Source organism: Cupressus sempervirens, chromosome 7 (genome assembly GCF_028749045.1).
Source record: "Cupressus sempervirens isolate cs-2001-9-10 chromosome 7, ASM2874904v1, whole genome shotgun sequence".
Taxonomy (NCBI): domain Eukaryota; kingdom Viridiplantae; phylum Streptophyta; class Pinopsida; order Cupressales; family Cupressaceae; genus Cupressus; species Cupressus sempervirens.
In genome coordinates this window covers 508,523,316-508,539,056 of record NC_143124.1, presented here as the reverse complement: position 1 = coordinate 508,539,056, position 15,741 = coordinate 508,523,316, and the positions used below count along the sequence as shown (strand labels likewise).

The 15,741-nt window shown below is 32.8% G+C and overlaps 1 protein-coding gene across 1 annotated transcript in view; it reads left to right on the top strand.

Moving 5' to 3' along the window:
- Nucleotides 1-4,052: 4,052 nt before the first annotated feature.
- LOC149547757 (agamous-like MADS-box protein AGL11) overlaps nt 4,053-15,741 on the top strand; it is a 110,601-nt gene continuing 98,912 nt past the window's right edge. Inside the window, exons 1-3 of the mRNA XM_089794797.1 lie at nt 4,053-4,181; nt 4,260-4,309; nt 4,622-4,806. Of these exons, the coding sequence (XP_089650923.1) occupies nt 4,622-4,806 (185 nt within the window). The 5' untranslated portion in view covers nt 4,053-4,181; nt 4,260-4,309. The remainder of the gene's footprint in view (nt 4,182-4,259; nt 4,310-4,621; nt 4,807-15,741) is intronic.

The window sequence follows — 15,741 nt, the reverse complement described above, 5'->3', positions numbered from 1 at the left end:
AGTTCTTAGGATCAAAATATATTACTACAGAAAGTGTGGGTGCAAGATATTCACATGGTATACGAAAATTTGATGGAAAATTATGATATTTGTGTCTATATAGACCTTGAGGACTTGTACATAGTTTAGAACTGAAATATCTTTTCTTTTGTTTGAAAAGATTTCTTATCTAGGATAGAAAAAGTTAGATGCTAACATGCTTAAAAGAAGGATCAATGGGAATTTAAGTGGTATATATCACCTTAGGGGGATTCAAAGATCAATACCAATGAGTCTTCTAAAAGAAATCTTGGACATGAAAGAATTGGCACAGTTGGTAGGGATAGTTTTAGAAATATGATTTTTTTCTTTGTACACTAGGGAAAATAGACTAACAACTTCATGGATCTTCTTTCTATTTTCTTAGCACTTAAAAGAGGATTTTCTCTTTTATAGAGAAGGATTACTTGCAATTTTGATTCAAAAGTTGTTATGCATATGTTGCAAAACTATAATCTAGCGAAGATTCCAATTGACTAAGACATTGGTGTGAAGATATATTCATACAATGAGAGATTTCTTGAAATTGGTCTTTTGTTCTCTCCCTTAGAAATAAAATAAAATTGTAGATTATTTATCCAAGTGGGCCTTTCAATGGATGAATTGTTGGAATATTCAACATTAAAATCAATTGCATCAAGTGTCTGTCAAAGAGTTTGAGAAGATTACTATGGAATATATGGTGACCTATGTGTGATCTATTTGGGGTGACCCCAAGGTTGCTATTTTAAATTAAGATACCCTTTTGAACTTGGTCTCCCTTTATTGTTCTCTATTATTTTTATTCAAAAATTTTGATAACTCTTTTAAAAAAAGGATGTGATATTATTTTTGCATTTATTGGAAGCTCTATAAATTCAACAACCATTAATTTTACAATATATCACATTGTGTAACACATTGAAGGATACATATTTCTTGATAATATTTTCTTATTGTATATTAGCACTGCTTATCTTTTTTAGTAGTTTTCTATTGTTCTTTATTCTCATTCATTTTTTTGAGTGTTACTAGATATAATGTATGTCAATATTCTTAAGATAAAATAACATAATATCACAATAAATTTAAACTTAATTTAAATTAATGCATGTTAGTTAAATTAGGTGTTAAATTGTGTCTCACACATAGATATACCAGGAGGAATAAAATGAGATCTAAGAAAAGAATATGTTGGAATATCCTAAGATCTAAGAAAATAATATGTTGTATAATTTTCCTTCTCTAAAATTATAATTATTTTAATATTTTTATTTTATTTCTAAGTAATTTTTATATTTGATCATGTACCATAATTTTTCAAGAATTTAACACCAAAAAAATTTGAAACTTGAAAAGATAATAGTTTTTTTAACTTTCTTAAAATTTAAACTTTAAATACTTCCATAAAACAAAGTTATGCTGCAAGGTGAATTTTTTTGGGAGGTTTAGAATTACAAATGTAATTAGTGGAGGTAAGATAGAACAAAAGAGAATATGATTAATAGTTCACTTCATATTTTACTATATATTGTTTTGCACTTGATATTTTCCATATCCTTTGTTATAGTAAAGAGAAGCATTTAGGTTTTTGTAAGAAGCACTTTATACAAAGATATACATCGAGTCAATTATAACACTAACCAACGTTAAGTCAATTAAATAATTTACATTAATTTTATTAAATTTTATAACTGTAAAAGTAATAGCGAGATTTTTCTTTTTTTGAAAATTGTCTTAATTGTTTTCTTCTTCTTCTTTTTATATAGATTGGTTACTTGTCTTCTATCTCATGCTTATTACAAAAAATTAAAAAAAATATAGAAGCTTTCAAAATCTAAATAACACATACAATTTCTTTGTTAATAATTACAAATATAAGATTATTCAATTCGTCAAAAATATGAATAATTTATTTATATTTTTTTAACTACTGATTTTTCTTTGATATCAATAAAATACATGTCAAAATAATATATCAACATGAATTTGAATATATTATTTTTAGACAAATAATTTAAATATTATAATATAACTAATAAATTTAATCACAGTTATCAAATCTAATAGCATACACAAATTTTTAGACTCTTAAAGGTCCCATGATTTTTTTTGGAGTATTTTATTTTAATTAATTTGACATATTATTCATTTTTTCTTATGAACATAATAAGATTTCTCTTTGTGTTGTAGTTCAATGTATGAGAATTTTCCTTATTATTTGTAGGGCCCCAAATGCATGAATGCAATGGACAATATAATTACTCGGTTGGAATAAAGTATACTATAATGACCATGTTTCCAATCAACAAAATATATTTTAGTGTTGTCATTGATATACATCATCCACATACATAAAGTATAGAGATGCCTTTACCTTTTTTATTTGGCTTTAAAATATCATTGTAAAAAACACGCTAGATATTTATCAAAAGTGAAACTCAATTAGATTTCTCTCTTAATTTTTTTTAATGAAAAACACTAAAAGAAACAATCTTTGTTGAATTTGTAGTCATATTTTTTAGTTATTAATACAAATTCCTCACAAAGTATTGGGTAATGTTGATGCTCAACAAGAAATACAAGTAGAGGAAAGGCTAGGGTCTTGGTACCTTTCTCTAGTTTTTGATGCTATTAGTGGCCCATGTGGCCTTGTTTTAAACTCTATTTAAGATTTGGGATTATTATCACTTCATAGGGACTTTACTTAGTGAATTTGAATCATAACATGTGCCCTTGTAATATACTAAAGTATCCTTCTATTTTCAAAGAATAATGTCCCAAACTCCTTTCACGCCCCTCCAATATCCTTTCCATAGCCCCCACACCCATTTTCATATATAAAACCCCACCCCAACCAATAAATCCCCCTTGTTTAGGCAATATTTCCCTATGCCACCTTCGCCATCCCCCTTTTTATGTCCATCTTAAACCCCATAACCCATGTAATATTGTATTTCCTTTTTAGCAAAGTCCTAGGTTATCTCTTATAGTATTAGTTTCTATGGTTTCTAGTATGGCCCTAGGCGACACTATTTAATGAATTTAAATGCTATGTTGATCTACATAATAGACATTTTTAGTGTTAGTAGTAGATACCCAGACCAAAGATAATAGTTACTTTTTGTTTGTTAAGTTCCTTCAACTCATTTTGATATATTGTTCATATGTTGGAAATGTTAATAGATGCTTGCTAGAAAGTTAGATTCAAGGCACAACACCCTAGTTTTATTGCTTTAAACATAAAAAATAATAATAAATAAAGATTAACTAAATAAAATATCCTATTAAATACCTGTGTATTTATTCTCAATTAATAAACTACTATTCAATTTCACTAATATATCATTTATATCTTCAATATTTAGATAATATTTTAATAATGTATTTATCTCAATTATATTAAAGTTCAATGTTTTTAATTTATTTTTTAAATGTATTATTTTATGTGAATTTACATTTCATTTGGCATATGGGTGTAACACTTGTATTCGTCTTAACATGTTTTGGTATCCTTGGTTTCTTAGAGTTGTTTGTAGGTGACATGCATTTTGTTCTCAATTTGTTTTCTATTGCTTTTAATTATTTTACAATCGATATACAAACTATATATGAATGAGAAATTTTACAATATCTCTTAAAATTAAATATAATATAATATAGTCTACCAATGTTGAAATCAAATATTTGAAACATAATTATTAAATATTCTACAAGATTGAAAATAGAAGGCCTAAAACTCTTAGATTTCAACCATTCAAACATGGCATCCAGCAATGTGTGTCACTATAAATATCATGAATAGTCATGATCAGAGGTCACAACGATAACTCCTCCCAATAAGTTTGTCATCACAAACTTAGTACGACAAAAGACAATCTATTACTAGTTGTCGACTCCAAACTAGATTTGACATGACCTGAACAATGTTGGAGCATTTAACATAGGTTTGATCAAAATCCAAATATAATTATTACTTCTTTAACAACTAAGACACAGCCATTACATTACAGTCTCGGTTGTGGTCAGACTCGTACAATCAGAAAGAAGACAGTCAAAAGGGCACTTCTATTCTACTCTATCCGGACTGCTGCTATTTGTATTTGATACCAAGTTGTGTTTTAGACAAACAGCAAGTGGTTTTGGGGAACCATAAAGAAAAGGTTTGCATACTAAGCAATTCTCCTCCTGAAATTCTTCTCCTGAGACAAAGAGAGACTAAGCAATTGTTCCTTGTGCAGGAGAAAGGAACTTAAGATAGAAGAAGATTCTGTTGGACCATTATTATAAGGTAAGTAACTGAGTTCTTATTATATATTAAAGTTTCTCTTTCTTTTCTTGTGTTTTAAAGTTTGGGATTTCAGATTATTATTTATTATATTAATGATATCAGAGTTTCACAAATTCATTATAGTATAATTGCTATTATTTCTGATTTCAAATGATGTTTTCTTTATAGTGATATTTTGAGGACATATTTTTGTTGTTTACCTGGTCTAAGATAATGTTTGGACTCCAACATTATCATATCTGCGTTTGAGGGAAATGAATGTTTGGGTATATTTGAGGATAGTGAAAATAACATGTGGTGATTTGATGTTAGATGGGTAGAGGAAAACGTGAGATGAAGAGAATAGAGAATAAAGCAAACAGGCAGGTTACATTTAACAAGAGAAGCAGAGGGTTGCTGAAGAAGGCAGAAGAGTTGAGCATATTATGTGATGCAAGTGTGGCCCTTGTTGTCTCTGGCCCCTCTGGAAAACCCATACAGTACCCCAAAGATTTCAAGTATGTATTGTTTAGAATCATTACTTAAGTTGTAGCTTTCCCAGCATTTCCAGTTTTGGTTTGCTTTTCATACCGAAATCTTAACATGAAGTTTTTTTTGTCCTTTAAAAATGTAGTACTACTCTCATAAGTCATATAAGAGTTTTTGGTTTATTTCATTTATATTATTAGATTCTTACATGTTATCATTAAAGTCCGTTAAACAATGTTAAAAGCATAATCTCTGTATATAATTTTTTTTTTTTTTTTTTTTTTCAATTCTTTCTAGTATAATTTCTCTAGATTCTAGATTTCATTCAGAGTTGTAACAAATCATTTGGATAGCAGTTCATCATTCTTTATTTGTTGTATGGCATTTAATATTTATTTATTAAAGTGTGTTTACTTTTAATAAAATTAATATTTTGCAATATTTTATATGGTTATAATATATAAACCATTATGATTATGTGATCACGATGATTCATAAATTATTATTCTCACACCTTTACACTTTGAAAGGGACAGATTTGTATAATTTTAATTAATTCTTCATAAACTTTATAAATAATTAAGTGTTGACTATTTGTGGTTACATCATCTTCTTAAATATTGAGAGTTGTACTTGGTTGAGACGAGAAAATATCTTATCAATAGTACATGGATTGTGAAACAACTATATCAATAATTGAGAGCATTTGCTAAATTGATATAAACAAGTGCTCGACCACTAGATTATTTATAATGTCAAAATTTGATCTTATCATCAATAGTTATTGACATTTTTTTTCATGCTAGCTTTCAAGTTTGAAAAAGTTATATATTCTTTTAGTCAATATTTATATTTTTCACTTATAAATATGTTGGTGTGTGTGTGTGTGTGTGTGTGTGTGTGTGTGTTACCAATTAAAATGTACGCATCAATAAAAAAAAATTTCAATACAAACTTATACTAACTTATAAATAAAGAGTACATAAATTGAAGAAATTCTTAATGGTGCTTGGGAGGAATCATCAACTCTCTCCCATCTCAGGGTTAACCCAAAACCAAAATCATCAAAAGGATTCTGCCTTGGTCAATAGTAAAAACAAAAACAAAGCACTTAAGGCTAGCCAACGAGGGACTCCTCATGCTATAATAGTAGTATTTGAGGGCAGTGGATGATGAAAATTATGATTAAAATATCCCAATACATGGATCTGAGAGGGTTCTAGATCCAGAAGTGTCAACCACTAGCAACATTTTCTTCAACCTCCTTCTCTTTATCACATTGAGGAAAAATGGATAATGAGAGCTTCTAAGGGAAATCCTTAGTTGAAGTCCAACCACTTGGTTCACCAACTTGCCAACCCAAAGTAGAAGATGGTGGCCAAGTAGGTGTTGGGAAAGTGTTAGGTTGAATACGAGAGAATTTGTAGCCATTTTGTGTGTTGAATGCACATGTTGAGTAGTGTCAAGGAGGAGTGGGCTATCAAGGAGGTGTGGAGCAATAATTTCTTTGCCTACTTGAATCATTGTATCCCCAATGCCTTCCTTAGGAATGTGGAAGGGTGCTAGAAGAAGATCCATATAGATGAACATGAGCTGTAATATAGGGAGAATTGCCCCAATGTTGTTGAAGCCCCTACAAATGAGCCTTCATAAGGAAAACATTATCTACTTGAACCTAAATTTGTAAGAGAATATTTTTACAGATACATGGCTTAGACAAAATGGACACATTAGTGTGGATAATAGTATTTGAGATATTTTTTGAATTCATTTCCTTCCATATTTGAAATGGAATTATCATTCTTAAAGTGTTCCAAACATGGAGGAATTGAAAGGGAAGAGAAATGCAATCTCCAAGCAAAATATTTGGTCAATAAAACATGATTAGATTGAAAGGGCTAAAAAGGTTATGAATATAGATCTAATAATTTTCAGCTCTTGTAAAAGACAAAAGCGGTGGACAAAGTTTAAAGTTGATTGCAAAAAGGGCTATGGGGGTTGATAAAACACCATTAATGCCAATCAAGCACCCAACAATAAGACTTCCAACAGTAAAAACTAATTAAATTTTATGAGTAATTTTAGGTTCTTTAATGCTAGATTAAATCATGTATTAAACCATTGCCTCCATTGATAATTCAATGAGGGAACATGCCATTTTTGGTTCAACACCTCCACCATAGAAATATTGTGCGAAAGACAAATGTATCCTTGTTGAGATAAGTATCTGTCAAATTTAGTATTTGGATACCATCATTGATCCTTCTAGCATTGTGTTTGAGAGGTGATGAAAATATTATATAGTAATTCTAGTAGCTAGTTCGATAGGAAAGCAATTCAAATATCTCCCTGTCATGACCTGCCATGACTAGAAAGATCATATTATGCATGACCATTCTCCCAAGTGTAAGTTGGCATAGTTTCTCAATAGAAAAGATCTTGAAGAGTTAAAAAACATTGCTAATGAAACTCTAAAGCTTGAAGGCTTGGAAGTTTGGTTAGCATAAATTCTTGCACACAAATGAGGGTAGACCACTATAGGCTTTGGTAATTAAAAGAGAGTCTACTACAAAAGGATGAAACATTTCATTGTAACCAAGGTCATGCAACCTATCAAACTTGCCAAATAATTTTGACAAAAAATGTGGCTTGAACCTAAACAATTATTTTATGAGAAAAGTATTTTGAAGTAGCAAATATCTTCATGTTGTATGGTGAATAGGATGTTTAGACACAATTCAATGGAAAATAAAAACTTTCTATATGTTTTTATTGGAGAGGCTACAAACAATCTATTTAACACAAATATCTTGACCTTGCATTTAGCTATAAATAAGACATGTGCCTTCAGAATGCTAAGAAAGACAACAATAGTCCTAGTCTAGATGATGAAATTGTTTGCAATTTGGCTAAGAGGAGAATATAAAGATACTATGTGGTTCTCCTTTATAGAAAAATATATACTATATTTAATGAAAAAACCTTGGAGTTATGTTTCGAGGAAGATAACTTAGAAACTTTTCTAAGTGTCATGAAGGATAACTATCAGCGGAGATAAATTTTTTATTAGCAAGCTTCACAGAGATCTAATTGGCATGTGCACACTTGAGGGAGGATAGTATAGAGTATGTCGATTCCATATTGGAGAGAACAAGTCATGATGAGTTGTACATATAGAGATATTAACAATTTAATTGTTACAGTTATGTATAGACAAAATATGATAGAGTTGAGAAGAATGATTAATTGTGTTAAGGAATTATTTTGGATTGCTAAAATAATTACTTAAATTTATGGGATGATATCCAATATGTTAACCCTAAGTTAGAAAATTTCAATTTTGTATTTTGGGACATGTGTGAAGACTTGAAAACCAAAGGCAAAAATAATTGGGTATAAAGGAAAGAGTTTTGGATGTGAATATTTGTGTTGTTAATGTGATGACTATGTCATTAAATTGTGATGCAAATTTTATGAAAGAGTAGAGAAAAGGAAGTATATGCAAATTTCTGTAACAAGAGCTAACAAGAATAAATTAGATATTGAAGATATAAGCTATGTGAAGAGGTTTTTGTATCTATACGTCTTGGGTACTAAATATATCATTGTATATGCACATTTTACAAGTGGGCTCATCTTGACACTCTTGTAATTTTCATACAAACTCCTAATAGGGTTGAGGCTTCTAACAAGGCCTAGTCCTCTAACAAGGACATATACACTATACAGATGTAATAGACTCCTAACGTGGTCAATATCTTTCACAAGATACTTTTTATTAGTGGATCATTTTGTGGGTATCATCCCCACTAGGGGTTTCCCTTGGCCAGGGTCTCCCTAGTTCACAATTAATGGTGATATGAGTTGCATTGTGTTATTGTTATGTTTAATTTTTAGTTTAATAATATGTGCATATTTTAAGATTGTTAAAGATATTCATAGTTGAGATTTTTTTCAAAAGACTAATTCACCCTCCCCTCTTAGTATTCTTATTTTTAACAATTAGTTTTAGAGCCTAGTTACTTAGAGGAGGCCTAACAACTTGTGTAAAATCACTATGGATATGAATCAATTACAAAAGAACTTAGAAGAAAGTCTTGAGGAACTTGATGTAATCATAGAGGAGAGAGAAAATATGGAGAACAAATATAAAGAGGCAAAATATTACATTCAAAAGTTGAAAGATAAGATTGAATTTGTCAAATCCATGAAAGAGTCAAAAGATTAGATCTAGGATAATGATGCAATTTCTAAGATTAAGAAGGAGAACAAGATTCTAAATCATGTGATTGAAATTACCAATCTTTAGATGAGATTGATAGAAGATGAGAAGAAAAGTCAAAAAGATTTGAGATTAGAAAATGCACTTCTCAAATCCAAACTTAAAATGGTGACATTATTATAATGATTTCAAATAATAGAGAGGGGGTGAGTGAATCAGTTATCCTCAGGTCCAGATGTACCGATTCAAATTTTGAACACTTTAAACAACTTAAAAAAACTCAAATACGCACTCTATCTTTATAGCATATCATTAATAGTTTAACATTTTTGTAGTATTCCCGAACAATTTCGATAATGTTCCCAAAAGTTTCAAAGATACTTCTAAATAGTTTCTACTCTGATACCACTATAGTGTTCCTAAATAGTTTTGGTAATGTTCCTAAAAGTTTTAGAGATGCTCCCTAATGGTTTTTGCTCTGATACCACTATAATGTTCTATTCCTAGCAACATTGGGTTGTCTGTGCTACACAACCTTAGTTGCCTGTGCTGCATAGCCTTAGTTGTCCATGCTACACAACCTCAGTTGCCTATGTTGTAGGGGCTCAATTTCCCATGTTGTGTGGCCTTAGTTGCTAGTGCTACATAGCCACAACCCGTGTTGCATGGCCTCAATTGCTTGTGTTGCATGGCTACAGCCCATGCTACTTGGCCTCTACCCATGCTACGCAACCTTAGTTGCCTATGTTGCATGGCCTTAATTGACTTTGATATGCCACCTCAATTGCCCATGTTGTGTGGTCTCAGTTGCCCATGTTGCACAGCCACAACCCATGTTGCGCAGCCTTAGTTGCTTGTGCCGTGTGACCACAACCCTTGCTATGTGGCCACAACCCATGTTGCATGACCACAACTTGTGCCATGTGGTCTTTTTTCTTGTGTTGTATGGCCTCAATTGCCAATATTGTGCAGTAGTCAAGGGGAGGTCATACAATAGTCTAAGGGAGGCCATATAGTAGAGGTAGGACAAGCCATACACAGAATGAAGGTAGAGTCATTTGTATGGTAGGAGGGAGGAAATTGGTCGATGGTGTATGGATAGAGGAAGAATGCCCAATCATGCAACCATAAACTTATATATCCAAATTTGATAGATAAAGCCAAACAAGAATGGAGATTGAACATGAATAATCATTCAATTAATATTTTCCAAAACATGGTGCTCCAATTTGTCAAATCTAAGAAAAGTATTATATACAATGGAACAGGGTGAGGGTTGAATCCCATCAACATTGGACAAGCCAAGTAGGGAAGATCCTTTGCTTCTAAAATGGAGAACAACAGAGAATCCCAACTGGAATTCATAGTACAAAAGAAATAATCCAAATTGCATACCTACAACTACCTACAAGCTGTGATTAAATACCTGTCAGGGAAAACATTTCTAAGGGTGTACAAAGATAGCCAATGACAACACTTACCAATGGACACTAATATAAAATTGGGTCTGAGATATACTAAATCAATCAAAACCATACATACAAATATTATCTTGGGCCACATATTAATTGATTAAAGTGACTAATTAAAGGTCCTTATATTATTTAAATTCTAGGACTAGTTGTAAGAATTTTCCTTAGGGCAAAATCACCCAAGATCAAGGAACTCAAGCACAAGCATAGAATAGACCAAAGTATGATCAGAATAACAATATCAAAATGAATTGATGTAATGCCATGTACATACAAACTAGGAGTGCCTTTATATAAAGGCCTTTGGAATACTTCTAGAATGTCTAGGAGTTAACACACTAATAAGTCTTACAACAAGCACATGTCCACCAGGAGTGGATTATCCTCCATTAAGCATAGGAGTAAGTGTGATGATGAGAGGATAAGCCTACAAAGGTGTAGCACATAAAATTATGTTGTAGACACCATGTGCTAAAATAAGAGTGCAAATAACTATGTTGTCAACATGACAACTTAGTTAATTATGCATACTCTAGTGTTGTAGACACCATGTGCTCAATTAGAGTTGCTTACTTCTATGTTGTCAAAAAGACAACTCATAGGAGTATGCAAACTCCTAGGTGTCAAACTAATAAATAATAAAATAATGCATTGACTTAAGTAAACTTAAGTAAAATGTAAATAGTGAATACTTATTTACATGAACACCCCCCCTTAAGTGCAACTTAGGGGAAAGCACTTAAGCTTACAAAAGCTAGGATGAAAATACAAGACGGGTCCCGATTACTAGGCCATATTAGGTACCCATGTACAAAATGCAATAAAATATTTCATAAAGTAGAGAAAGAGGGAAAAACTAATGGGAAAAACCCTCCCCCAAAAAGAGAGATGAAAATCAAGATGCATGGATGGATGGAGTAATCAAGACCCCCCCATTATGACATACATCAAGTATATACAAAGGAGAAGTATGAGAAGAACACAATCCCAATAGAGGAAAAGGTCCGCCCCCAAAAGAGAGAAGAAGAAAGGAGACAAGGTAGTCTCCCACCCACCCCCAAATGAAGAATGCCAAGCAATGATAGCTGCTTTAATGTAGAAGTTGATCCAAGACTGCTGAATAACATTCCTCCCATTTGCAAGAAACAATATCATAGGTAAAAATGAGATGCTTCCCCAATGTGTAGAAAGAATCCTAATGATGAACAATGTCTTTGAAACCTTCTCAATTGTCCTTGTGTTGATACTGACTATTGCCCCTTCCAATACTATTGAAAAGAACAATGTCAGATTTAGCAAGGATGGATGTAGAAAATATCCCAAAGAACCAACTATCTCCTTAGATGATAAAGAGACCTCCTACAACTACTGTGCATAAGGATCCACAATCATATCAACCTGGAAAGACTAATCATGTAGAGAATGGATAGGAGGGTCAAAGTGAGCCCTTGTAACAAATGAAGAAGTATCTTTTTCATCAAAGAGAAGATGTATATCATCAATGATGTCTCCAATATTTTCTGTGTATGACTCCACACAAAAATTTGAAATATCTATCATGAAGTCATCCCCTGATGCTGGTGCTAGAAGACAAGGTGTACCCATCTATATTGATTTGCATGGACCTATCACTGTAGAAATGCATGCATGTGGAATATGTTGATATTGTGACCTTGTTCCAGATTTTTCAATAGGATCCCACATATATGAATCTATTGAATCACTATCACTTGTGTCACTATCAGTTTCCACAATGTATGTAGCATGGAGAGGATTAGAGGATAAGCTAGGTGAACTTTCCTCAAAGTGAACATTCCTCTCTATGAAGATCTCACGAGTCTCAGGATCCATAAGTCTATATGCCTTAACAATGTCTTCATATCTAATGAAAGTACAAGGCCTTGATGGTGGTGCCTTGCATTCCCTAGAATATATGTTTTCCCATACTAGACAACCAAAAACTCTATAGTGTTTTAGAATTGGTTTTCTTTCACACCATGCCTCAAAAAGAGTCTTTCCATCTAAGACATAATGAGGAGAACTATTAAGTATGTGATTGGAACTCCTTATAGCTTTGACTTCAAGTGATGGATCAAGAGACTTGACTTGAATCATGCAACTTGCCATAGACTTAAGAGTTCTAATCCTCATTTCTGCAACACTTGTCTTTTGTGGACTAAATGCTACTAGATTCTGAAGATGAATACCCTCAAGTTCACAAAAGTCTCTAAGTCTTGAGTTCACATATCTAGTTTCATTATCCATACGAAGAACTTTGATGGCTTTCCTTGATTGCTTCTCAACATGACTCTTCAAGGCTAGAAAATTATCAAACACATCATTCTTGTGATCAATAAAGTAGACCCATGTGTAGCATGAAAAGTCATCAATGAAAGTGAGAATATAGCAACCCTTGCTAATTGATGTCATTGCAAAAGGACCTACTAGAACTATGTGAACCAACTCAAGAACAATTGATGCTCTCCAAGACTTCCCTTTGTCATACTGTTCTTCTAGATCCATATACATTGAACAAATTGAACATTCACCTTTAGAAAAGTTGATTGAGGTAGAACTTTGACCATATTTTTTGAGCTAAGTTGATGAAGATAGTAGAAGGCAATATGTCCATACTGCTCATGCTATAATTTTCTTTGTCAATGAGATTGAGTCAACAAGGCATGTGAGGGAGACCTAGGCACAAAGTGGGAGAAAGAATAAAGCCTTTTTCCATGATTGACTTTACCCACTGCAACCAATGAATCATCTTTAAGATTGCACACCATTACTGAATTTGGAAGGAACTCCACTTTATTTCCATTTCCATAGTGAGCGATTTGGTAGATTGAAAAGAGATTAGAGCTAAGGTTGGGAACATAGAGAACTTCTTTGAATTCCCCATTTTCTATCTCCACTTGTGCTTTCCCTTCAAATTCCATTTTTGTATCATCTCCTACAAAGATGTGAGGCACCTTAGACTGCTTCAATAAAGAAAAGTCTCCTTTTGAAGAACCCATATGATATGAGGCACCTGAGTTAAGAATCCATTCCCCTGAAGAACTTGAACCTACCATAAGTGCTTTCCCTCTTCCCTTTGAAGTGGGTGGAGTGGAATCCTTGGAAGCATTTGGCACATTGATTTTGTTCCTCCTTAGTAAGTTTTCCAACTTATCATTTCTCTTAGTCTTGTAATGATGCTCATCATGATTTGGTTTCTTGTAATATGCACAAAATAGTTTGTCCTTCTTGTCATTGTTTCCCTTCTTGTTGGAAGAAGAATTTCCTTGCTATGAGGGGAAGATTGTTGTGTCTTTGATTGTGATTTTTGTTTGCATTGCTTTTAATTACTGTTGGTAGAGATTTTGCCACTTTGATTTGATTGGTTCTCATTAGTAGCCACCAATGCTTTGGTCTTTGATGACTTGAGAATTCCCATATCTATCAACTTGGATTGTTCCAACATCAACATTTTTGCAAATGCATCAAACATAGGCTTAGTGAAGGCACTTCCCATGGTCAACTTGTGAGTGTTGTAACTTGAGACAAAAGATGCATACTCTAAAGGTAGCCTCTTCAAGATGTGATGAATCAATCTATCATCCTTCATGGAATCAATACAATCTTTAAGTAGTGCTCTCAATTCATTGGCTTTGTTGATATAGTCTTGAATTGTGTCAAAATTCTTAGGATCCAAGAGAAGTAGATCATCCTCAATTTGGTATCCATTTTCCTCATCCACCTTACCATACAACCCTTCAAGTTTGTCCCAAGCACCCTTGGCATCCTTAAAGTTGGAAATGTGGAAGAAGAGATCTTTGTGAACACAACTCCGAATAATTCCTAAGCCTAATTGTCTTTGATTTGCCAATCAACTAGTGTTGTAGCATCAGTGGGTTTGGTAATTGTACCATCGACATGTAGATTTAAACCTTTTTCCATTAATCTACTCCATACAATATCTTTCCATGTAGTATAATTATGTGAAGTTAGAAGTGGAGTTTTAGGTGAACCCATGATGTAGAAAAGTAAAAAAGAGCACAAAAGAGAGACACAAGAACTCAAGAGACACCCCCTATTCACTCAATCAAAAGACCCCCCCAAAAATGATGCTTTTGGCACTTTATATGTAGTGCATTTACAATAGGCCACTTGTCAAAATGAACAAAGTGGACTTCTGATTTTTCCATTTACAACTACCTTTTGAGGTTCAAATCTGGTATTAAGCACTATAGCTAAAATGTACAACAATTTTGAAGTGTAATCAAAGCATTACAATGCAAAAAAGGACCTAATTCTAAAAGTGATATTTTTGCCCATACAACCCTATAATTTGATTACAGATCTAGAAAGTGGACAAAAAATTAAGCACTTTCAAAAAAATGGAACCTATTTTGGAGTCTAGATGAGCTCATACAGAGCATTTAAAGTTGCAAAATGTAGGATTAGATAGGTACAATTGCCAAAAAATGCATTTTCTCACAAATTTGTGCACCAAAATGAGAAAAGAATAGCACCACTAAAAAGCTCAAGAAATTCTACCCAAAATAAAAAAGAATTGCACCTGATTTGAAGTCTGGATGACTAAGTTATGACCTCCCTAAGTCAGACTGTTAAATCAAAACTGCATCTAAAGAGGGGTCTAGGTAGAAAACTGAGGTTAAATTTGATGGTCAAATGAAAATCACAGTAGTTCAATTTTTCTTGGAAATGACAGTCAGATGACCATTAAATTTAGCATAGTAAAATACTTATGTCAGTGAAAAAGGCCCCTGGTTGACGTGGCAGGTGATGTCAGTGATGACATCAACAATTGTACAAAATTTGATGTGTTAGGTACAATCGAGTGAGGTGGTAGGCTATGTGGTGGTACATGTGGAGCTAATTTGTCCTGTATGGTGCTGATGTAATGATGATGTGTCACCTAAGCTAGTCATCTACATGGCAAGGGGAGCTAACTGTATAGTTGTTGACATGGCGCTGACTATGGATTGTGTATGGTAGATAATTGGTTAGGACACTGTTGACTAGGCTTGATCGTATAGATAGCATGATAGAGTGTGACTATGACATATTTCTCTCAGTGAGTTGGCACTGAGTTGGCTAGAGGTACATGTGTGAAGGGGTTCAATGTGTGCCGCATGGTGGCATCAAAGCTAGGCTAGATGTTGGCGTGGTCACTAGAAATGCATAACACCGATAACATAGTATAAAATCCTGGTGAAAGGTATGTTTAATCCCACATGCAGTAGGTAAACACCTCGATGGGTGTA